General features: G+C 43.7%; 1 protein-coding gene across 1 annotated transcript in view; it reads left to right on the top strand.

Annotated features, from left to right (window-relative positions):
• Positions 1–9543, top strand: part of ANAPC5 (anaphase promoting complex subunit 5) — a 54988-nt gene extending 45445 nt beyond the window's left edge. The window contains exons 15-17 of the mRNA XM_040346856.1: positions 240–387; positions 2389–2551; positions 8239–9543. Of these exons, the coding sequence (XP_040202790.1) occupies positions 240–387; positions 2389–2551; positions 8239–8450 (523 nt within the window). The 3' untranslated portion in view covers positions 8451–9543. The remainder of the gene's footprint in view (positions 1–239; positions 388–2388; positions 2552–8238) is intronic.
• Positions 9544–25425: the final 15882 nt, after the last annotated feature.

Raw genomic sequence — 25425 nt, 5'->3', positions numbered from 1 at the left:
AAACCATCCTTAATATCACATTCTTTGCTTCTTCAAATTGATAAGCCTACGGCCTACAGGATCCCAAGAGCGAGGTGATCCGCTATTACATACAATTGTTATAAGTGAGTCTGCTGCATTCTCTTGAAATTTGTGAGCCATTTTGTTTTCCTTGTGAGTGTTCTACACTTTTTTAAGACTGTGACCTGTATTATTGCGCAATGGCAGAAAGGATGACGTTCTTTGTTTTGTTTTTTCAGGGTCCTTCTGTCCCTAGCAGAGCTGTACTGGAGATCTTTCTGTCACCCAGTGGCACTGCCTTTGCTGCTACAAGCTCTCGCTCTCTCCAGGGAGTACCGCCTCCAGTATCTATCATCCGAGACGGTGCTGAATTTGGCTTTCTCACAAGTAAGGCCGACAAACTTACTGTATTTTCAAATAATCCTAAAACGTGCAGATCAAATATTTTTAGACCCTTAGATTCACACGTTTAGTGTATTCTAAAGATACCGAAAGCCAAGTTGTTGCATATACTTTATGCCTTGAGCTGTGCACAGAGAGATCCCACTGAGAATAAGAGAATTTGAGAGCTCTGCACAGCATGAAGCCTGATGGGTTCTAAAGCGCAGAAGCAGATTAATGCTGCTTGCACCAAATTTTTCACCTGGAAAAACTCGATTTGTGAAAAAAAGACAGGTTGGAAGCCGTTCTTGGCTTTCTCCCTAGACAAACACATGGGGCCCAGTTGTCAAAGGAAATGCTTAGAATGTGCCATATATGGCTTTCCTCTGCAAGAACTGCACCTGGCTGAAACAGAGGCTTGAGAAACCTTCACCGAAGTCCAGTCCTTTCATTCAGCCAAACCACATTAAAGCAGAGTTTCACCCAAAAATGGAACTTCCGCTTTAAGGGAAGGTGATCCCCTGACATGCCACATTTGGCATGTAATTTTTTGGGTGGGGGGGCACCCTCTTTTTAGAAGGTTTCAGCTCCCACTTCCTCCCGAGGCACCATGGCGCCGGAAGGAAGTTCACCTCTCCCCCCCCCCCCCCCCCTCCCTCTCGGCAATCATCTGGGACAGGTCCCAGGCCCAGATGATTGCCCAGCCAGTCACAGTGCGCAGCATGGCTCACGCATGCACAGCCAGGCGCCCACAGTAATGATGCTGGCGTGGCAGAGAGGAGGGAGAGACGAGCGTGGCTTCGTTCCCCCGCATCGCTGGACCCTGGGACAGGTAAGTGTGCGATTAATTAAGTCAGCAGCTGCAGTATTTGTAGCTGCTGACTTTTTTAATATATATATATATTAGGGCTGTTACTGATCAAAATTTTTCTGTTCGATTAATCGTTTTTTTTTTAATCGATTTAATCGACTAATTTCGATTAATTATAATGCACATACAGATCCAACTACTTTTAGCTGATCTCCTTGCAGGCCGATTCCCAGTGCAGCTACCAACCACTGGGAAAATGGATAGCAGGATACACAAAACACACAAAGGCAGCGCTCGATGGGAATAGTATTAAAACTTTTATAGTTTTCAAGTAGGTAACCAAATAAATATTTCACTAGAGATAAAATCGGTATAGCTACATAAACTGTAAAAATGGTGCGAGTAATACCAAACGGTACCAAAAGCAGTCATAAAAACATGTAGCTAAGTATGATACTGGTAAAATAATGTGTACAACGATACCACTGCTGAATCCAGATGAGGAGAGGTTAACATCAGTCCGTCGGAATGTAGATGTCCCATGAAGGTAACTATCACAACTCCCAGTGGATGGTTGTAAAATCCCAGGTTGATAGAGGGAAGTGATAGAGGGAAGTGTAACAGCCCTTGCGTGTGGCAGATAGTAAGGTCCCGCCGGCAGGCAGATATGAAGGCACAGCAAAGGAGCCCTTCAGATGGACACAGCAAGCCCCGCCGGATCTCCGACAGAACTCCCTGAAGGCCCGGAAGCCGGCGGAGAGGTGAGTACCAATCAAAAGAATTTTAATCGATCAAAAAAATTAAAGATTAATCGATTAATTAAAAGTTAATTTGCACAGCCCTAATATATATATATATATATATATATATATATATATATATATATATATATATATATATTATTTTTTTTATTTTTTTAAGTCAGAACTCCGCTTTAAGCTGTCAGTTTATCTGTAAATGTACCCTTAGTTATTTGGCAAATGTGCATCAAAATGCTTATGTGGAAATAGTCTTTTTTTTTTCAATAAAGGTGTTCCGCAGAATCTGAACTTATGTACAGTATGAAACCATTTGACCTTAAAATGTGTGCAGTATGTGATTTTAAAATAAAAATCTGTTCAAATGGTTTGTAGCTAGATAATTTTCCTGTGCATTAAATACAACAAGTTTGATATTGTTTTTTCTTCTCTTTTAAGCTAATGCTTGGAATCCCAGAGCAAGCCCTGAACATTCTGCACATGGCAATAGAGCCTATTCTGGCTCACGGAGCAGTACTAGATAAGGGACGGGCTATGTTCCTTGTTGCAAAGTGTCAAGTGGCATCAGCCGCATCATACAGTCCTCAGAAGAAAACAGAAGGTAATCATTCTTCGACTTTTGTCATGTAAGAAAAGGTAGTAAAGGCAATATTTGCATTTTTTTTTTTGCTTCAGCAGCACTCGGTCTCAGCCTCGCTATCACTGCACCCAGGGCTGCTGTTAGAAATCATGGGGCCCCGTACAGCCTACCTGACTGGGCGTGGGGCCTGAGCCTGACCACTGCTCCCCCCCCAGCCCACAGGCAGCAAGCAGAGAAAAGTGAGGCAGCGTGGACTGTGTGCCTTGGAGATATTAGGGATGAGGCAAAACTGCACTAACAGTGGGAGGGCGGGTATCGGGTGTATGTGTCTTATCATTTTCATAATGCAGGTGTCAAGGATATGTAATGTATAGAGTGCAAGGGTAAGGACTATAACTTACACAGTGTAGTTTCAGGAGTATGTACTGTACAGTTTGCAGGAGTCAGGGGTATGTACATAGTGCAGGGGTCAGCAGTCGGTAATGCAGGGGTCTGGGATATGTAATATACATAATGCAGTGGGTAATGGCAAAGGCAGAAAATAGGGGGTATACAAAAATATCCTGTCCACCAATAAATTAATTCCCAGCTGTGCAGCTATTTAGAAAAAGAACGTCTCTGGCCCCCTGTGTTCAGTGGGTGTCGGGACACTAAGCGAGCTATTGCTTTACTTTTGGGTATAGACGGATTAATCTGCCGCAGCACTCCCAGCCATCCGCGGTGTTGAAGCCCGGCCTCTTCATATTGAAGAGGCCGGGCTTCAACTCTGTCGTGCGCTGTGGCGGAATAATCTGCCTATTCCCAAAAGTGAAGAAATGGCCAGCTTTCTTTCCCCTGACACCCACTGAACACAGGGGCACAGAGACGTTTGTTTTCTAAATGGGGGGATTACTTTGTTGGTGGACAGGATTTGGTCCCTGCCCGCTTTACCGACTGCCTGATCAGCCTCCTTTCAAGTCCCTGCAGCTAAGCCCAGACTCTTCTGAGCGGGGGTCATTGTTTGAACACCAGCTACCAGATTCCACTCTCAGAAAAAACATTTGCATAGAGTAGCAGGGTCCACATCTCAGTTTGTGACAAGCTGCTAAATACACAGTTGAAATCTATATTTGAGAGACATTTTGCCAAACAAAGGACTTCTGTCCATATGGTACTGAGATTTACACAGCTCTGCCCCACAGCCTAGCCCTGTCTAGCAGGGGAAAGGACCTAATCTTTCCCTGCTACAGTTTCACTTTCATTTACAGGTCTCCTCTTTATCCCAAATACCTGATTTTTTTTTCCCTTGTCCATGGACCATACAAATCCTTTTTGTAGCTGCTGTGATGTGACCACAGGATATAGACTTCTTCTGGCTGTCAGAGCCAGGAAGAGGGCACGCTGAGTCACTTCAGTCAGTGCAATGCTGTCAGTCACAATGCCTGGCAAAACTCATGGACCTCACCCGGGCCAGCCAAGCAGTTTTCAGTGGTGACAACACTGGGAAATCTCTACCTGTGTGTTGGTACAGTGCTCAACAAGGTAACCACTCTGCAGAGACTGCATTTCACGAAAATCAGCATTGTCACCTTGTTAAAGGAAGTCCCAGACACTAGCAGGTATACCAGATTGTTTTAACGAGCTAGAAAATGCAAACACTTAAGGGCTCTTTCACACGGAGCGGATCCATATTGATCCGCCCTGTGTGTGTCCGTCGGCTCAGCAGGGATCATCCGTATATCCCTGCTGATCTGTCGGCGGACAGGGCGGTCCCCGCACACTGTGCAGAGACCGCCCTGTCTTTCCTCCGCTCTCCCCTATGGGGAATCGGATGAATACGGTCCGTGTGTCCGTATTCATCCGATCCACCAGACGGAACTTGTAAAAAACGGACCGTTTGTCCGCCCGTGTGAAAGGGTCCTAAGTGAGAGAAGAAAGGACATCATCTAGGTATGGATACCAGTCACGTGACTATCAGGAAGCATTAACCGTGGTGGAGTTCTGAGGATCCTATAGCATTTCCAAAACAAGGAACATTTTGTTTTGAAAAGTAAAGGAGCTTTTAAGGCTTTGTACAATTATATATATATATATATATATATATATAACGGTCTTGCATTTTATTTAATAACCTGTTCAAAAAGTAGATGGTGGAATAATAAACCACCATATTCCAATTACAAGCAATATAGTACATAACATTAAAAATAATAAAGATGAATATGACAGATTGGCACCAATCATACAGTTCTCATGTCTCCATTCTGTCATATATGCATCCTGTATTGTTTTTAATGCTATATACTATATTGCTTGTAATTGGAATATGGTGGTTTAACCTTATTCCACCATCTGCTTTTTAATGGGTTGTTATTTGAAAATGTGGAGCTATTTTTTTAACCACTTAAGCCCCGGACCAATATGCTGCCTAAAGACCCAAGGGGTTTTTACAGTTCGGAACTGCGTCGTTTTAACAGACAATTGCGCGGTCGTGCGACGTTGCTCCCAAACAAAATTGGTGTCCTTTTTTCCCCACAAATAGAGCTTTCTTTTGGTGGTATTTGACCACCTCTGCGGTTTTTATTTTTTGCGCTATAAACAAAAATAGAGCGACAATTTTGAAAAAAATGCAATATTTTTTACTTTTTGCTATAATAAATATCCCCCAAAAACATATATAAATTTATTTTTTTTCCTCAGTTTAGGCCGATACGTATTCTTCTACCTATTTTTGGTAAAAAAAAAATCGCAATAATCGTTTGGTTTGCGCAAAATTTATAGCGTTTACAAAATAGGGGATAGTTTTATTGCATTTTTATTTTTTTTATTTTTTTTACTACTAATGGCGGCGATCAGCGATTTTTTTCGTAACTGCGACATTATGGCGAGCACTTCGGACAATTTTGACACATTTTTGGGACCATTGTCATTTTCACAGCAAAAAATGCATTTAAATTGCATTCTTTATTGTGAAAATGACAGTTGCAGTTTGGGAGTTAAACACAGGGGGCGCTGTAACATTTAGGGTTCACTTTGTGTGTGTTTACAACTGTAGGGGGGTGTGGCTGTAGGACTGACGTCATCGATCGAGTCTCCCTTATATAAGGGATCACTCGATCGATGCGCCGCCACAGTGAAGCACGGGGAAGCCGTGTTTACATACGGCTCTCCCCGTTCTTCAGCTCCAGGGAGCGATCGCAACGGAGCGGCTATAAACAAATAGCCGCGCCGTCGTCCCGGATCGCTCCCCGAGGCTTACCGACCGCCGCATGTACGGGGGGGGGGGGTCCCGATCGACCCCCGACCCACGTCAAGCAGAGGACGTACAGATACGTGCATGTGCCTGTCCGTGCCATTCTGCTGACGTATATTTACATGAGGCGGTCCTTAAGTGGTTAAGCACAAAGCCTTAAAAGTTTTTTTTGGGGGGGGGGTATTTTTTTCTTGTTGGTGTACATTGGCAAAACGTTAAGCATGTTTTTAGAAGTATCTGCTTAAAAAGCATTTATTTTGCGTTCACTGACCTACTGGCCATCCTAAGGCAGGCCATAGACTCCCTTTTCTTCGATGTTGGAATGTTCTGTGAATAGAAAAACTACAAGGCTTTGCGGCTGTTGGCTTGTAGTTTTCAATGAACTACCATGGCGCTGTGGAGTGCCGTGGCAGTTAATTCTTTCTTCCTGTCAGATTGTATATGCTTGCCGTACGGGGGAAGCAGATACACTGGCAGATCTGCTGTAGAGCTGCCTGGCACCAGCCAGCTACTGATCGCTGGTGCAATGCTTTTACAGGCTCCAATATAAAAATACACTTTTATTTTATTTTTTTAAGTGTTTAGGTTTGACCTCCATATTATATGGATTTGGTAAATCTCTAAAGAGAGATTTTATAATGTATGGCCAGCCTTAGATTGTATTCTGTCGGGCGGGTACAGCCATACATAGATCAAAATTCGGCTGGTCCCTGCTGAATTGGCCGCAGTTCGACTCCTCTTGTGTGCTGGGCCTTTGTGAAAACCATATTTATTTACCCCTATTTTTTATTTTTAAGTCCTTTTCTTTTAGTCCTTTTGGTCTAAGACAATTTCACAATACTGTACTTGTGATACAACAGCATTTCATAGGTTGCTCCAGTATCGTTTTCCTATGGCTTGCTTCCATATTTTAGTGTATGTTCACTGCAGAAACTGGGAAAATTGTTTCTAATGGGTAAACTGCGAGTTAAAAACGACATGTTATACTTTGCCCTGTCAATTTAAATTTTAAAGGTAAATTAAATATGAGGAGACTGGCTTTTCTTTAGCAGCCCACACAAAATGATTGAATTTTTTTCCCAAGAGAACACTAAATCATTAAATCATTAGAACACTTAATCATTAAAGTTAATCTTGTGAGGAGGTAAAGCTTTCATGCGGCTAGTTCATAATGTAAAAGCACAAAAAACACAACTGTAGCCTTGTTGGCAAATAAAGACTGCTTTTTCTCCCTTATGCAGTCCAGCTTTAACCTTTTGTTAGAGGGAGAAATCATTTTTCCCATTGCACTCTATGGAACATACCAAGTATTGCTAGATGTTTCTTTCTAGCCGGATTGGTGTACAGTTAAAACCATCTTGCACAATCCGTGTAGTTGCAAAACAACTGCACAGACACATAAGACAACATATATATTACAGTTGTCATCTTCCTAAACGGCCACAACCGGAGTAAAAAAAGCCTGTCCCCTGCCAGCACACTGAAGAGAAAGATCCTTGTTAAGAAGCAGTCGTCTCCTGAGGTCTAACACCCCCCTGTGATTAATATCCAGCAGGAAGCATGAACTTTGCGGATTGCTAAACTATAAATCTGACTAAGAGGGGCTTGTTTGACTTCTGTAGGAAGACCCCTGCTTCCACATAGTGAGGATTCGTCTTTGCACATGCTGTCTTGGAGTACTGGCTTTTCTACTCGGGCTGAGGCTGCTTTTTGAAGAAAGAGTTAAAAAGGTTGTAAACCCTCATGTTTTTTCACCTTAATGCATCCTTTAAGGTAAAAAAAACTTCTGGCAGTCACCGGCCCCCCAGCCCCCCCATTTTACTTGCCTGAGCCGTGGATTTCACTCGGCAGTGATGCGCTGTCCCTCTCTCCACAGGGTCCCGGCTCTTAATTGGATAGATTGATAGCAGCGCAGCCATTGTCTCCCACTGCTGTCAATCAAATCCAATTATGTGGGCACCGGGGGGCGGGGCCGAGCTATACCTTCGTTGGCTATGGATGCCGAATGAATGACTCTGGAGTGCACCTGCAAAGTAACCCCCCGGAGAGCGCTTCTCCTAGGGGGTCATCTGATGTGAGGAGGAGCCGCCGAGGGACCCCAGAAGTCACGGATCAGGGCCACTCTGTGCAAAACGAGCTGCACAGTGGAGACAAGTATAGCATCTTTGTTATTTAAAAAACAAAGCTTTACAATCACTTTAATAATGAACCTGGAATGTTTTTTGCTAGTTAAAAGTTCAGTTGGGTTTAATGGGGGATCATATCTGGAAGAGCAGAAATTGCCTCTTGCGATGGGTTCCTCACGTTTTCACAGGCACAACAGCATATTTATTTGAATGGGCTGCTGTACCTGCGGATAATGCAGGAAAAACATCCCTGCACTATTTATACTCTGTCTTGTGTGAACCTAGCTGTAATTGTTTCTGCAAATGTTTTGTGTTTTTAATCTTTATTTTTTTGTCACCATTTTGCACAGCCCTGGAATCTGCAATTTTAAATTTGAATGAAGCTAAAACTTACTTTGGAATGGTTGACTGCAAGGAACAGATTCGGGACATTCTATACTTGCAAGCCAGACTGTACAACGGCTTAGGAAGAATCCAAGAGAGGAATAAATGCTCCATGCTTTTCCGACAGATACATCAGGAACTTCCATCTCATGGAGTTTCATTGCTACTTCGCCTGTAGAAGGTTTCCTTGCTAGCTCGAAGATGTTCAGAGCTTTGCCATGCACCCGATGTCACATTGCTTGTATGTCATAGGTGTCCAAGAGTATATCGAAGAGTCCCTCACAGAAAGTAAAACAGACTGGTAAGCCTACCATTTGGTAAAATGATCCTCAACGCATTCGAGGTTAAAAATGGTTGGCTTTCTTTTTTTTTTTCATGGTCCCAGTTATTTTTAATGTTCTATTTTATATTATGTACTCTTCTAGCCAGCCAGCAGATAGCGCTCTAGTCTCCTTTTCACTCACTGTCATCGTATCCTTTTCAGCTATGCTGATAGAAGCCCCCCCCTCGTTTACAGACCTCAGTAATAAACCAGAGTACTGAGTTATCCCCTATAAGCTGAGCCTGAGGTTTTGGGTAAAATAAGCCTCAAAGTATACACTGCTCTGCTGTCTCTTCAGCTAAACAATAGTGCTTGAGAAGCTTTGTATTATCTTTCCTTTCACACACTGGAAATTATAAGTTATGTCTCCTAAACACACACATATTACACACTGATTTTTAACCCTTTCTGCAGCACTTCACTGATCAAAAAAAAAAAGGGAAACCAAGAGAAGCAGAGGCGCTGACTCAACTCTGTAGTAATGTTTGGAGACTACTTGTACATGATTTATTTTCTGTTTCCATTATGTTGTTCACCTCCAATACAGTCCTAAGTTCAGACCTTTTTGACCAACTGATATGCATTTTTACCACCCATCTAAATGCTGCAATGGCAATGCTTTGCTTTGTGGTGCCACAAAAAATATACAGCATGTTGTGTTTGGCAGGCTTTTCTGCTACCCATCTATTTTAATAGAAAATACCACTTTGGCTGGAAGAAAAAGCACATTCAAGGCAGTATCCTCTTCTAAATGCCCAGCAGCCTCTGCTCTACTGTCCTCTGAAAAGTGAGCCATGTGTGAAAATGTACTTCTGACTGCTTTTAGGTACCACCCTTAATTCCACCCTGGTCACAAATGGTTTGTAGCATAGTGTATTGTAAATATCAGTGTGTATCTGTATGCATATTCTGTTGAACACTGTTTTGTAATTAAATTATTTTTGCATTACTGTTGTATTCATATGTTTTCTTTGTTACATAAAGTGTCACATCACAAATCTGTAGTGTTTGGTTTTCAGTTTTAAGACTGCAAATTCCCTTAAGTTACCCTGCAATTCAGGGAGGAAGAAAGATTGGGTTAGATAAAACATTAGTATAATAAGATAGGACAAAGTTGGGTTAGTACAAATAGGAATTGGTATGACTGTGCCACCTGTTGCTTCTGAGTATATTCTGAATGACATTATGCATGAGTGTATAAATGATTTACAGATGTCAGCAGAGCAACCAGTGGTTACAGTGTGCAAATAGAGCAGGGGTGTTCAACCTGTGGCCCTCGGAGCCCACTGAATTTGGCCCTTGGAGCATCTGATTTGGCCCCTCGACTTGAAACTGAATGCAAGAGTTCTAGTGCGCTTTCAGAAAGTGCACCACACCTGCAAGATATAGAAGTCTATGGCAAAGCGCAGGTGCACTGAGCTGCACCTGCGGTGTGGGTAAATCGCAGTGCATTAGTGTGAAAACGGCCTTATAGGAGGTTTAGGGCAGTAAGGGCTCATTTATGTTGGGGGGAGGAGGGGTTAAACCCCAAGGTTGAGATGTGTTTTTACCCCCCAAAACACACCCACCCAAGCAAGGGTTGCAATGGTGACCCTGCCCCGTGCTCCAGGGGGCCCATGTGGCCTCCCTGTCACATTGTTGTACCTTTTTGGACAAGAGGGGTGGCATAAACAGGAACCAATCCTTGGAGCGTTGGCCACCGCAAGAAGGCGGGCCTACAGGGAGAGTGCAGCTGCAAGCATGTGTGTCCTCTCCCGCTCGCTCTGCTTTTTCCCCACTCGGTTCCGCAGCCGCTGCATAAGAAGGCAGAATGGCTCCTTCCCCCACTCGCCCCCACCCCAATTTCTGTTAAAGCACGGGAGAAGAAGAGAGAGGGTGGCTCTGTGGAGAGGAGGATTCATGGGACATATAGTCCGAGACCATGCAGCCCATAGGATTTAATGGACAAAAAACTACAGCCCCAGCATACCCTGTGATGAGGAGAGGTTGGAGCCAGGGAAAAAGGAGGTGAGGTGAGTGTGAGAAGAGAGCGGAAGGGAGGCTGAGGGAGCTCACAGGGAGGCTGAGACCAAGCCACACAAATCCCCTTTGCTGTGCCACAGTTGGGACCCAAGACCGAGGGAGAGAGCCATACTATCTATCAGCATCTGATAGAGGTGAGGTGACAGGATTATGTGGGTGGAACTCGACCTGAGCGAGAGCCACGTGTTTCCCGAGACTACCGTGAGAGTGCTGACAGACTGAGACGAGAGGAGAGCCATAAACGGTGACAGCCACTTGGTTCGCCATGGTTCAGCCCAGGGACCTAGCTTGGCAATGCAGTGGAGACGACACACACCGCTTCAGGGATCGCAATACTCATCTAGGTGTTTGCTCGGCTGCTGTCTGGTCACCTTGCCAGTTTAGCTACCAGCCATCCTGATCGGCCGACATGAAAGAAGAGACGGGAGCAATAATGGATGCCATTTACAACACACGCTAAGGTACTTGAGCTACTTTGAAGCATTTGTTGCATGTAGGAAAGCCCAATCAGGTGAATGGGTGTTTCCATATGCTGTTGCATGGCTAATGGCTAATGCATCAAAAACAAAGCATAAAAAAAACATCCGATTGTCAGGGCACTGCCCTTTACGGTCACATTTCCCCAGTTGGCTCTGGGTGGAATTGAACCTGGGACCTGTCCATTGTGAGTCCAGCTCTTTGCCTCTGAGCCACTGCTCAAGTATTACTTTGCTTGCTGTCCCTTGGAGCCTGGTTCTGAACCCATGTTACTTTGGACCAATCAGTGGCCAGTGCGGCCTATTTAAGCCAGCCCCTTCCCCTTTGCTAATTGCTGGTTCGTTGTCAGCTTTACCCTGTGAGAGAACCTTGGAAACCTGTATACCCAGACCTGCTTGACCCGGATTGGACCTTGACGATTCTCTGCCATCAATTTGCTAACAGGGCAGATCAAATCGTGGGCTCATCTGCTGTTGCAGGAAAAGAGTCCAGTCTTGGACAGCTGGGAGTGGTCTGCACAGGGTCGCAAAGGTGAGCCGCCCTCAGCATCTCGGCCTCGGTGAGTACTTACCTGAATGGTCCTGACACCGATTTATGTTGTGGAGTGACATTTTAGAGCTCAGGAGGATTATATATATTATGTGTTTCTGCTGGTTTCCCTATGCCTGACTTTTCTCAACATGCAGACTTCCATTCTTTCTAATTTATCCCTGTTCACATTGGTATTTTTAGTTACCCTACTCTCTATGCCAGGGGTGCTCAACCAGTGACCCGCGGAGCCCTCTGATGTGGCCCGCGACCTCCTGCTCTGGGATGGAATAAAATAGAATACTGTTATTAAAAGTAAGTTTATTACTAAAAAAAATCAGTGTATATATGGGCATATCTGTTCTGCAGTGGTTACTGGGCTGCTTTCAAACTGATCCACAGGTGCAGAGAAGTGCACCTGCGGGTGACCTGCACTGAGCCATAGACTTCAATTACCTGTGAGTTTGGTGTGATTTCTGAAAGTGCACCACATCTACAGGATATAACAGAAGTCTATGGCAAAGTGCAGGAAAGCCAAATGTGAAGTGTGCAGCATCCTTGATGTGGGTTAACAACTGTTCATCAGTGTGAAAGCAGCCTTAGGCCCTTTTCACACGGTCAGTCCGATCAAATCTAAGGAATGAAAGATGTAAATGGACTTGTGTCTGTTTACAAATGCCTACCTCCAATCAAATCCGCAAAAAAAAAAAAAAGAGTAGTAGAGTGGACTGCCATTATCCACCTGCTTCGCTCATTGTGGCCCCCGACCGGTAACCAAGTCGCTTAAAGCGGTCCTCCACCCTAAAGTGGAGTCCCGCTGATCGGAACCCTCCCCCCCTCCGGTGTCACATTTGACACCTTTCAGGGGGGAGGGGGGTGCAGACACCTGTCTAAAGACAGGTATTTGCACCCACTTCCGGCTACACGCTACGGGCGAAAGACGGGCATTCCGTCACATCCCGTCTGTCGCCCGTTGTGTGCTGGGAACACTCGGCTCCCAGCACACAGTGTGTGAGCCAATCGGCGGGCGCAGCGCGACTCGCGCATGCGCCGTAGGGAACCGGGCAGTGAAGCCGCAGCGCTTCACTTCCTGGTTCCCTCAGCGTGGATGGCGGGGGGAGCAGCAGAGTGACGAGCGATCGCTCGTGCTCTGCTGCGATCGGCGCTGGACTCCAGGACAGGTAAGTGTCCTAATATTAAAAGTCAGCAGCTGCAGTATTTGTAGCTGCTGACTTTTAATATTTTGTTCCCATGGCACATCCGCTTTAAGTGGCCCTTGCGCTTCAAAAGGTTGGGCACCCCTGCTCTATGCCCTATGCTTAAAAATCAACATGAGCTTTTCTGAGCATATTTGGATGTTTTTGGTCCTACAGAATCCAGTGGGAGCTACTGTGAACTGTTTTTTACACCTGCAAATTGTCTCTCCTCCTCTTTTTGCCCAGCCCAGAAAACTGACTCTTGACGCGTGCTACACATGCAAAAAAAGGCCTGAAAAAACGTTAAAGTTACCCTGTTTGGGTGTGAATGCAGGCTTACAGAAGGGAGAACAATTAATTATTAAAAAAAAGGTCTCTCTATCTGTGGAGAACTGATTGGTAGGTGGCTTGGACATGTGCTGTGGAAGCTATAGAAAGAGGAACTTGTAAGTGGTAACTCTGGGTTTCTTATTCAGGGTTCTGCCGTTGGAGGTGGCTGAACAGAGTGAGGCGAGGAATCGGGAAAAGAGTAGTAAATGGACAGACCAAAACAAAAGCAGGGAAAACAGTGACTCCCCCTAACCCCTTCCCAGGAGGTTGACCTAGCAGAAAAAGTAACCAGGAAGCAGGGACAGTGTGTAAAGCCTACAGCAAGGATGCAGCTGCTCTCACCACACACTATAATGCTCAACCTGAAAGCATCAGAGCTAGGTGGTTGTAGCTGTCAACGCCCCTGTGAAGTGGGTAATCGGAGTTAATGAATCCATTATGTTCTCTCTGAGCACCCCTCCCTATAACTAACAGCGCAAACTTTTTTTTTTCAATTTTTTAATAGGGTAGGGTTTTAACCGCTGTCTGGTTTTATCCTGGGTAGCGTGGCCTGGAGGGAGTCCAGGCTGAGGTTGCCACTAACCATCGGTCCAAGGGATTGCATGGAGATGTTCGACCAAAGGGAGACTTTCTCATACATTCAGCCCTGTCTGTCTGGTTCTGTTTGCCATCTGTTACTCATTTTGGGAGATGTCTCTTCACTTCCAGTCCCATAGCCAAATAAGAAATGAGAGGAAATCTCTCCCCCCCCCCCCCCCAAGTAGATTCCCTGGTTGATCGGGAGCGGACCTATCAATCACACGCCTGCTTTTCATTCATAGGCGATTTAGTATGCCTTCTATGAATGGAACAGCTGGGCGGAAAGGGGAGGGATAGTCAGGCTCGCTTGATGAGAGCCTGTGACGGCTCCTTCGTTCTCCTAATCCTTGCTGCACTAGAAAATTACGAGGGGAGGGAGGAGGCATGTACGGAGGAGTATTTCACCTAAAAGAGGCATTAGCACAAGGGGCACATCCTACTGACTGTAGGTTTGTACTGATTTTTTTTCCTTGGGCTGCACATGTGCATTTACTATTAAAGCTGCCTTTAAAGCCTATTATTTTGAAGGTAAAAAAAAGTGCATTTATTATTATTATTATTATTATTTTTTTTTTTTTTTTACACTGGAGACTGCAAAGCACTACACCCATCAGTGCATTGTGGGTGCAATGTCAAGCTCCTGTAGACCCTGTTGACAGATCTCTGCCTGTTCCTCCATATATAGACAGTTACTGCGCTGCAAGCAGTGTCCATGAACTACAAGGGTGATGAACGGTGCATTCATAGTTCATTGAAAACTACAATCTGTCTGCCATGGTGGCGCCCTGCACAGCCATGCCATATTTAAAATATGACAGTGGCTTTAGGGAGAAGATTCCCTGCCTGCTGTCACAGGAGAGTGAGGTGGGGGTGCTGGACATATTACACCTAAAATACAGGTGTAACATAGAAGGTGAATTTAGCCTTTAGGAGGCTAGACAGGGGACCAGAATGGCAATAAATAATGGTATGGTGGGTTACTGGACAGCAAATAAAAATAATTATTCCCATTGTTATGATGGTAATAATAAAAACAACGATATTGACTTGGCTCACAGACAATAATAGGAGTAATTCCATTTACGTGATGTCTACTACCCCCCCCCCCCCCCCCCAATAGAGAATTCGTCATCCTGGTCCCCCCATCTACCTTCTCTTTTATTCATTTATTTTATAATCTTTTTTTAGTCCTGTGCTGGCCTAAAGATGAAAGATAAGTAACACATAATGGGTGCAGAACTCCCCTTTTCATTATACTGCAATCATAAACTCTAAACATCAACGCAATAGAAAAATATATGGTACCCGATTTTCTCTATTTAACTTTTTTTGCTTTCTGCAGAGCAGTAAAGAATAAATGGCAGTATTTTTAGCCACTAAACACAAATACAGCTATGTGTTTGCCATTGAATAAGGGTTGGTTTACACTTGAATCGCACAGGAATGAAGCATGCCTATCTGTGCAATTCCCATGCAGTACCATTTTACAGCCTATTCATTTGAATGGGCTTAAACTGCATCGGAAAGTAGTGCATGTACTCCTTTTGAAAACCTTGCAGCACCAAATTGCTTGGCACTGCAGTTTTATGTGATTTGGTGCCTGCAAATGCACTGCGTTTAGAGTGCTGTTAACGTTATATTGGCAATCGCAGCAGACGGCGAAGGCAGTGAGTTTTGAGTGTGGTGCGGGAGATGCGCACGGAATGTTCCTTTCCTGCATGCTATTCTGGTGTAAACCGGTCCTTAATGTTTGCAGGGGAAAAAAAAAATCAAAATTTCTCAAAAAATATGAATTTATTTTATTAATCAATATATTAAAAACTCACTGTGCGAATATACCATGAGTTGTATATGTGAAAATGATTTCAGAAGTTTCCAGTGAGCTAAAGGGTTTTCTTGGTGCAAAAAAGATCTGGTTTGACTGACTAAAACTCTAGAATAAAAATGTTATATTCTGCAGGTTACCAGCCCTTATATGTGGTGGCTGTGTTTGTTTTCTTTTTTCAGGCTGAAAACATTTGAGGACATACAGAAAATCTTCTTTTTCTTTTGTAGACTACTAATCCAATAACCACCCATTCATGTAATATACATGGAAGAAAGGAAGACATGTCTTTGAATTCAAACCTGTGTGGCAGCAACTATGGCTTCCTCCATAGATACCGTGAAGAAGTGAGCGCAGCCACCCAGGGACAGGAAGTGTTTTTTTTTCACCAGATTACAAGGTAATATTAAAGTTAAAAACAAACTAATGAAGCAGATCTAAAAAAAAGCTAATGAAGCCAAACACATCTAGGGACTGGTACAGGTTTGTTTTTGGGTCTAGATAGTCTTTTTTTTAAAAACCTTATGTATTGTGTACATACTGCAGCAGAGCCCTGTCTCTTCGTAACAAGACAGTTAAGAGTACAAACTATGATGTCATCTACAGCCATTTTTGAAAATGTAACCCTAAAACCTCAGAAAAAAACAGCATAATAGGTAATTTTAATAAATATAATTTAGATGAGCTTTCAAAAACATATTTGGATACTTTAGCTATGACAAATGTGAATTTACACTTTAAATTTTGCTTTGTAAATGATTTAGAATTTTTTAATTTATGCTTTCTGTTAAGGTATTTACATAAGAAGTGAACCTGATGTTTTCTGGTGATCAAGTAATTCCAGACTGGCACAAAATGGCATTACAATTAATCAACTAAACACAACATCTGGCAATCCCAGGGATTAGCACAGACTAATGTGATTTATCATTTAATAACACGGAATGCTTGGTTCTTATGTCAGATTGGGTTGTGCTTGTCTGATGCTTCACAGTTTTAAGGTTTTATGTTTTTGGGGGAGGGGGGCTTCGTAATAAAGCCAGTAACATCAGGCAATAACTCATTTACAGCATAGTAAGAAACAAAGCACATATTCCACTAATACATAAATACACTGCTGTAAACTATTTCTTCTTTATAAAATACTGATATAAAAAAAAATTACCATCATTGTATAATAATCATTTTGATTTTGGGATCATACAGTGCCTTGCGAAAGTATTCGGCCCCCTTGAACTTTGCGACCTTTTGCCACATTTCAGGCTTCAAACATAAAAATATAAAACTGTAATTTTTTTTTTAAGAATCAACAACAAGTGGGACACAATCATGAAGTGGAACGAAATTTATTGGATATTTCAAACTTTTTTAACAAATAAAAAAACTGAAAAATTTGGCGTGCAAAATTATTCAGCCCCTTTACTTTCAGTGCAGCAAACTCTCTCCAGAAGTTCAGTGAGGATCTCTGAATGATCCAATGTTGACCTAAATGACGAATGATGATAAATAGAATCCACCTGTGTGTAATCAAGTCTCTGTATAAATGCACCTGCACTGTGATAGTCTCAGAGGTCCGTTTAAAGCGCAGAGAGCATCATGAAGAACAAGGAACACACCAGATAGGTCCGAGATACTATGACTAAGCATTGATATCCAATGCGAAACGCGTCAGCTGTTTTTCCCACTGTGTGCTGATACTTGTAGTGCATTTTTCCTTTACCCAATAAAGGGCACGCCTTTTTTAAGAAATTGGAGTGCGGCTGTCCATATCTTTCTTCCTGGGCGATCAAACACCCTGATCACTCAGTTCTCTCTGCTTTGTGCAGAGAGCTGGGACTAAATCTCTGGCTCTCTGCCCTGTCCCTCCCTGGAGTGCCAGGCTGTGGAGGGGGTGGAAACCGGCTCGCTGAGAGGCTGGTCCAGGGTTCTGGGTGAATTTTTGCCATATGGTCAGGATATTTTCAGAGCCTGCACCGGCTCTGTGATGTCAGACGGCACATAGGAGTGCAGAATGAATGTCACTCTTGTGATCCATAGGAGAAGCATAACATAAAAAAAGCTTTGGCTGTGTTTCTCCTTTAATGATCCTTGAGCTCCAATCAACACCACTAGTGAACTTGAAAAAGTCCAGTCGGTGACTAGTAATGCAGCAATCGCTCTAAATTTACCACTGAACGAAAAACATAATTTGTCCCTGTTTTCCCTGGTTTAGCTCCCATTTAAACTGGGGTCTGTCCCCAGAAGTCAGGCATGGTAGATCTCACAGTGCACAGGTTCCAACTCATCCCAGTGCACAATCGTCGGTTCAAAAATGATACTACTGGAGCACTCTGCCTACAATTAGACACACTGGTGATCGGGCCAGAGAAATATTTAGCAAAGCTAAGGCTCCGTTTACACCTAATGCCGCGTACACACAACCGTTTTTCGCGTTGTAAAAAATTACATTTTTTTTTAATGGCATTAAAAACGATTGTGTGTGGGCTCCAGAGCATTTTTTGCGACGTTAAAAATGGGCATTAAAAATTTAGAACACACTCTTAATTTTTGCGTCGTTAACGTTGTAAAAAATGGTCGTGTGTGGGCTTTAATGACGTGGAAAAAAAACCTGCATGCTCAGAAGAAAGTCATGAGACGGAACGCTCATTCTGGTAAAACTAGCGTTCGTAATGGAGATGGCACATTCGTCACACTGTAATAGACTGAAAAGCACGAAGACTGAAAAGCGCAAATCGTCTCTCACCAAACTTTTACTAACACAAAATCAGTAAAAGCAGCCCCATGGGTGGCGCCATCCGAATGGTACTTCCCCTTTATAGTGCCGTCGTACGTGTTGTACGTCACCGCGCTTTGCTACAGCATTTTTTTTTCACGATCGTGTGTAGTCAAGGCCGGCTTAACAATAATCGGGTTGAAAAAAACTTTGTTTTTTCTAGACCATTAAAAACGGTCGTGTACACGGCATTAGTGTTTTGGAATCGTGGGCAGAATTGTGTAATTCTGTCCTCGATTACAGACTCTCACGTTTGCAATGCCAATTTTTATGGACAGTCATGAGAGAAACGGTATTGTCGCTGCAGTACGCTTAGATGTGAACGAAGCCTTGGGTATGAATGCCGCCTAAATAATTCTGGAAAGTTGAGATAGTCGGGCCTAGGGTAGGACAAGTTTTATTCTGTCCACTGGTGTAACTTGGTTATTTAGCTGTGTTAAGCTGGCCATAGACTGATTGAAATTCAGATGGTTCAGCAGGAACCAGACTAATTTCGGTCCATCTATGGGTAGGCTGGTTGTACTGGGCAATCTTTTGATCAACTTCAGTACAACCACCCTGTCAGGTTTTTTCGTACTAATACTGCTGCTAGCTGTAGCCGGCAGCAGTTCTCATTTTATTTTGACAGCGGAGAAATCTCCCACTGTCAGAATACAATATCGCAGTGGGAGGGATTCACCCATCAATACAATCAGTGATCTTGATGGGGGAATCAAGCGATTTTCTTTCCTTTAACCCATGTTAAAGGAAAGAAAATATTGCTTAATGTATGGCTAGCCTTAGGTTAGTTGTTTGTTCTCTTTCAGTTCATTGTCTTTTTTTTTTTGTCTGCGGCAACTGATTATTTTCCCCAAATAGGTGGCTATGTAATATAATTCCACAAACTCTTAATCCTGACCTCTGAACTCTGTGTTACTTAATACTGATTCCTAAAGTTCAGGGGTCAGGATTAAGATGTCGGCAGTTTGTCTAGTTCAGATTTCTTAACAGGGAACCCCTGAAATAACTTTTCGGTCTCAGGAAACCCTGAGACTTAAAACAGTTACTATAGCTACAGCTAAGGCCCCTTTCACATGTCCGTTCCGCCTGTCCGTTCATTACAAGTCCGTTAATGGACTTGTAATGAATCCCTATGGGAACGCATCCGTTAGCGGATGGAGCATCCGCTAGCGTCCGCGTCCATCGGGATCCGGTTTTCGGACGGAAGAAAACCCTATTTTTCTTCCGTCCGGCGGAACGGAACTGATGCAGACAGACAGACGGTCCGTCTGCATCCGGTTCCCCATAGGGCAGAGCGGAGCTGAGATAGGGCGGTCCCTGCACTGTGTGCGGGGACCGCCCTATCCGCCGAGAGCTCAGCGGCGATCCCCGCTGAGCCGACGGAGCGGACAGGACAAACTGAAAGGACGTCTGAAAGGACCCTAAGTGTACATCAGTTTAGTAGTCCTTGCTCCTTATAAATGTGCTCAATAAAATGAATGCTTATTAGATTTGTGGCCAATAAGAATGCTCCTTACTTGGGTGGTCAATAAAAAGAATGTTTCTTACATTTTGTGGTGAGTAATAGGAACCCCCTCTTACAAAAAGTTAGAAAGATCATTTGGTGTTGGTGAGGACTTATGTGAGAGGCAGAAATTGCTCCTTCCTCAAGGGTTCCGCCGGGTTTTTTCACCAGGGTTCTATGGTTCCCTAGGTTTTCTCCAGAGGTTGCGAGTAGTTCCTGTAAATATAATAATAATTATCAGCAGGGGTTCCCTGAAGCCAAAAAGTTATTTCAAGGGTTCCTCCACTTTAAAATCATTGGAAGAGGCTGCTCTGGAGGAACGCTGGTTGGGAAGGGCTGGTCTAATTATTAGCCCACTGAGGATTTACAGGTGAGACTATTTTTGGTGGTCATGATGAGTTTTCTTGTTTTCCACATGTGTCACAGTATCACCTAATGCCTAAAGATACATAATCTGTTACTGTTCCCCTCACAAAGGCATTTATTGTAATTAGGGTTGTCCAGATACCGATACCAGTATCGGTATCGGGACCGATACCGAGTATTTGCGGGAGTACTCGTACTCGCGCAAATACCCCCGATACCTAAATAGAATACTTCCCCCCCTCCCCCCCCCCGCCGCATCGTGCCGCCGCATCGAGGGACATGGCTAGAGGGACATTGCTGCATATGTGAGGGACATGGCTAGAGGGACATTGCTGCATATGTGAGGGACATGGCTAGAGGGACATTGCTGCATATGTGAGGGACATTGCTGCATATGTGAGGGACATTGCTGCATATGTGAGGGACATGGCTAGAGGGACATGGCTGCATATGTGGGGGACATGGCTGCATATGGGGGGGACATGGCTGCATTTGGGGACACATTTAAAAAAAGTATCGGTATTCGGTATCGGCGACTACTTGAAAAAAAGTATCGGTACTTGTACTCGGTCCTAAAAAAGTGGTATCGGGACAACCCTAATTGTAATGATCACTAAGTAAAATCTGCTCAGGCTCATGGAAAAATTCCAGAGATATTTCATAAGAATACTGCAAATAAAGCATGCCAATGTTTAATCGCTGTCTTTATTGTCCATGGAAAATTTGCTGGAGGGTCATGCTACGGAAAGCTGTTTATAGTCTGGCAATGGAGATAAAAGTACTGTACTTGGCTGCAATTCATGTTAATGTGCTTATAACGTATGCACAATCCAGAGATTTTTTATTGAGAATTAAGTTGAGATGTTTTGAACAGTATGAATGCAGAAAGTTTGGAAACAGTGACATGTTAAGAGCACCAGAAATGTTGGTTCTAATAAATGTGTTCTCTAAGTGGGAGACGATCACGTAACAGAAATGCAGTGTTCTGATTAACGTTTGTATATAATTTTGTGGTACAAGTGGGCTTGCTGTACTTTACGCTCTAAACATATGTATTCAGGTCAGCTATTCTGTTTAGAAACAGATTCCTCCATCCACAAAACCAAGGATTTAGAAAGCATATACTTCAGTGCATACTTTAAACAATATTACAAAACAAACTGGGACTAATGATCAACATGTTAACATGTAGGTTCAAAAACTATAATTAAAACAAACATTATATCAGCCGTGTATCCGGAATAAAACTGATATGTTGGCCATTTTGCTGCAAGGTGCCACCCCAACAGCATGGACTTTGGGTGCCCCTTTGCTAACCCACCATATCATTAAATTTGTGTCGGTTGTGCGGTTTTTCTTAGCACATCATAGGGGGAATTCAAAAAGAGTGCTGTTGACACTCTGGAACACGTACATGAAATGTCTTAGGAGGTGGATGCACTGGGGTCGGAATGTCCATACCAGACACCCCATCCAGATCTGCATTACTGAGTTAAAGCGGAGTTCCGGCCACAATTTCACTTTTTAAATATAAATACCCCTGTAATACACAAGCTTAATGTATTCTAGTAAAGTTAGTCTGTAAACTATGGTCAGTTTTGTTAGGTTGTTACAGCATTTAGACACTTTATAAAATAGAAATTGACTGGGGCCATCTTAAGTGTGGGCATCATGAAGCCAGACTGTATGACTTCCTGGATTTCAGCCTTGCACATGCTCAGTGCTGCACAAGCAGTGTACTGTCCAAGTCACATGATTCTTCGAGACTGGGGAGTGCACAGACTCCTGGAAAGTTACACCCACTACATTCCCATGAGTCTGTGCGGTGTAGGTTAGGAAGCTTAAGCACCTAGGTGCAGGAAGTGGGAAGATTAACTATTCTGCCTAGCAACAACACTTTGAAGGCATCTAAAAAAAAAAAAAATTCTTAAAGGACTAATGACATTTTTTTAAAACTACTGATGTAATGTTATATTTATGGGTGGAACTCCACTTTAAATTCCTGACCTGTGCCCACATCGCACAGACAGGCATATTCTCAAGAAGTTTAGAATTGGGGTGTGTGGAGCCTGATGAACTAGAGGAGATCTGGAGAGACTAGTTCCCAATTAAGTCTTGCTTCCCTGTGACAATAGGCGGGTGAAATCTGGTGGGGAACTCAGACTAGATACTCATCAGATCCACATCCTGTGTGACTCATCATCTCTCATATATGGGCACTGCCCATATGATTACGGATAAGTCATTACCCACATCTAACAACTGTATTTTAATTTTGTCTATCTGATCACCCCCCACATCTACTACCCTTTGTTCCACTTGACCATTCCTTCTAGATTGTAAGCTCTAATGAGCAGGGCCCTCTGATCCCTCCTGTATTGTATTGTAACTGTACTGTCTTCCCTGATGTTGTAAAGCACTGCGCAAACTGTTGGCGCTATATAAATCCTGTAAAATAATAATAATATTAGTTGGTAGGAAGCGGTTAGACACTGGCATGCTAGCAAACACGAGCCCTGTGCAGAAGTGGTCACATTCCTGGCACCTTTCCAACACAAAATGCCCCATGCTGAGCACTGTTGTCTTTATGTACACCAACTTGGTATTGGTCTTTATTATGGTCAGTTTCCTAATCTGCAAACTAGTGGGAATTATTTAAGAATCTATTTCAGCCATAGCTAGCAGTAGTACTTCTTGCATTTGTCCATGTGTCAGTACTGTTATCAAAACTGATAGAAAAGCATCATACAGTAAATGCTTCATTAATGACCCTAGTCTATCTTTTGCTTAGTTTGTATCACAACCCACTCTTTGCTTGTGCCTGGTTGGAGCAATCGTTGAACGTATGTAAGAATGCCCCCTTCCTGAAGAATATCTTGTATATTCTTTGATTTGCTAGGTATCCTTGCCTGTAACTCAGCCCTTCCATCCTGCCATCCATTGATGGTCTTTGTATTCATGCCTGCAGTCTTAAAATACGATTGCTTCTCCTCTCGGCCAATGGGGTCTTCAGACCTGCTTCCTGATTGGCTGGTGTACCCCTTATGGATGGGCTGCCACAGCTAGCATGTCCCATAAATTACACAAAAAATGAAATTTGTAATATAGTCTTTATTCATATGTAGGACAGTACAGTATATTTGTTTGCACAGTGACTCTAGACAAAAACTTAGTAGTACAATAAGCTTCATATAATGTTCACACTGAGTAACATCTTATGAAGTACTGTATATAATACATTTCTTAAAGTGATATTAAAGTCTTGTTTTGGTTTTGCACAGAGCAGCCCAGATGCTCCTCTTCTCGGGTCCCTCACCAGTGCTCCTGGCCCCTCCCTTCTGCCGAGTGCCCCCACAGCAAGCAGCTTGCTATGGGGTAACCTGAGCTGAGCCGCTGCTCTGTGTGTCTATTCAGACACAGGGCCGTGGCTGGGCCCTGTACCTTCTCTCTCCTCATTGGCCTACTGACTTTGACAGCAACGGGAGCCAATGGCTCATGTTGCTGCATCTCAGCCAATGAGGAGGGAGAGACCCAGGAGAATTGAGGCTCTCCTGCACATCACAGGAAGGAGATCGAGCTTAGGTTTTTTGTTTACCTTCATGTATAGCTTGCATGAAGGTACAAAAACCTTAAGCCTTTTACAACCATTTTAAGCATAGCTTTTAAGCATCCACTAGACTTCCACTTTCTCTAAACGCCATGTAATTTTTAAATGCTAAAGTGGAACTAAACAAAAAAATAAGCTTAAAAGGTCCAACGCCCATGCGGTCCCTCGCTGGCATATTCACCCCGGCTTCTTTCCAGGTTCCAGTCTTCAGCCGTCCTGATTGGTAGGTGTGGAATTACATCACTCCTGAGCGTGTGCAGCACTGTGCCAGAATATAAACTGAGCAGTGTATGCACAGCTCAGTATATATTCTATAGAAGACTGAGCAAGCAGTTAATTTTATTGCAGACAAGAAATTGCATGTCCTCTTCACTAAAGAGCCTGCCTGCAAAATAAGTAGAACATCATATCTATTTCAAACAATACAGATATTATTATTATTATACAGGATTTATATAGCGCCAACAAATTGTGCAGCGCTTTACATCAGGGAAGACAGTACGGTCACAATACAATTCAATACAGGAGGGATCAGAGGGCCCTGCTTGTTAAAGCTTACAGTATAGAAGGGAGGGTCAAGTAGAACAAAGGGTAGTAGCTGTGGGGGATGATCAGATGGACAAAAATGAAAATACAGTTGTTAGGTGCGGGTAGGATAGGCTTCTCTGAAGAGGAGGGTTTTCAGGGATCCTCTAAAAGCTAATAGAGAAGGAGATAGCTGGACAGATTGGGGTAAGGAGTTCCATAGGCTTGGAGAGGCTCTGGAAAAGTCCTGGAGACGAGCATGGGAGCAGGTGATGAGAGAGCGAGAGAGCAGGAGATCTTGAGAAGAACAAAGAGAACGAAGTCTGCACGGTGCTGCACTAATCACAGGCAGGGAGACAATGTCCCGATGCTCGGCTGCAGAGATTAGGAAATGTCTCCATGCCTCTGGTTAGCGCAGCGCCGTGCAGACTTCCTGGCGGGCTCTGCACGTGGAGTGTGCAAACACGCCGGATCTCATCCCTACTCAAAATAAGCTCCTGCTCCTTTTTTGGATGACCAGCTTCTTGCAATTTTTAACCCCTTGGAGCTGGTGTCTGCCGGCCCCTTAAGGCATTTAGAATGTTGGGAGGCAGGGCGGACTTACGATCATGTGACCGATGTGACTGGCTGTGACGGAGGTCACACGATTGGAAAGCTTTTAATCACAAGCAGTGAGCGGGAGCTTTCCGTTAGCTGGCCGTAATTGTGCTGGGAGTGTGCAGAGCACACGGTCTCGGCACAGCTCGAGTTGCACTATTGCATGCAAATATAGGGCCCCTCGGCGCAGAGAGGCCGCATATTTGTGTACGCTCGGCGCCAAGAGATTAAAGGCATGTTTTTTGCCAATTCCACCTGAGATTACAAATCGCCAAGTGTGAATGGGGCCTTTACTGCTTTACTTCTTCTCTGTACAATGTGTGAACCCAGTAGGGCATCATGCACGTTATTAGCTCTGCTCCTAGGGGCATTTGATATTTTTTTTCTGCCTCTAAACAGCCCCCTATGTGTCCATGCACAAATATTTTGCGCTGCCCTCGATTCACGGAGCAGTAGCTCCGTAAATTGCGAGGGCGCGCCGGCAAAATTGCCCGGCGTAAGC

Source organism: Rana temporaria, chromosome 1 (assembly GCF_905171775.1).
Source record: "Rana temporaria chromosome 1, aRanTem1.1, whole genome shotgun sequence".
NCBI lineage: Eukaryota > Metazoa > Chordata > Amphibia > Anura > Ranidae > Rana > Rana temporaria.
Note: the sequence above shows the minus strand (reverse complement) of the source record. Positions and strands in the feature narration are given on the sequence as shown.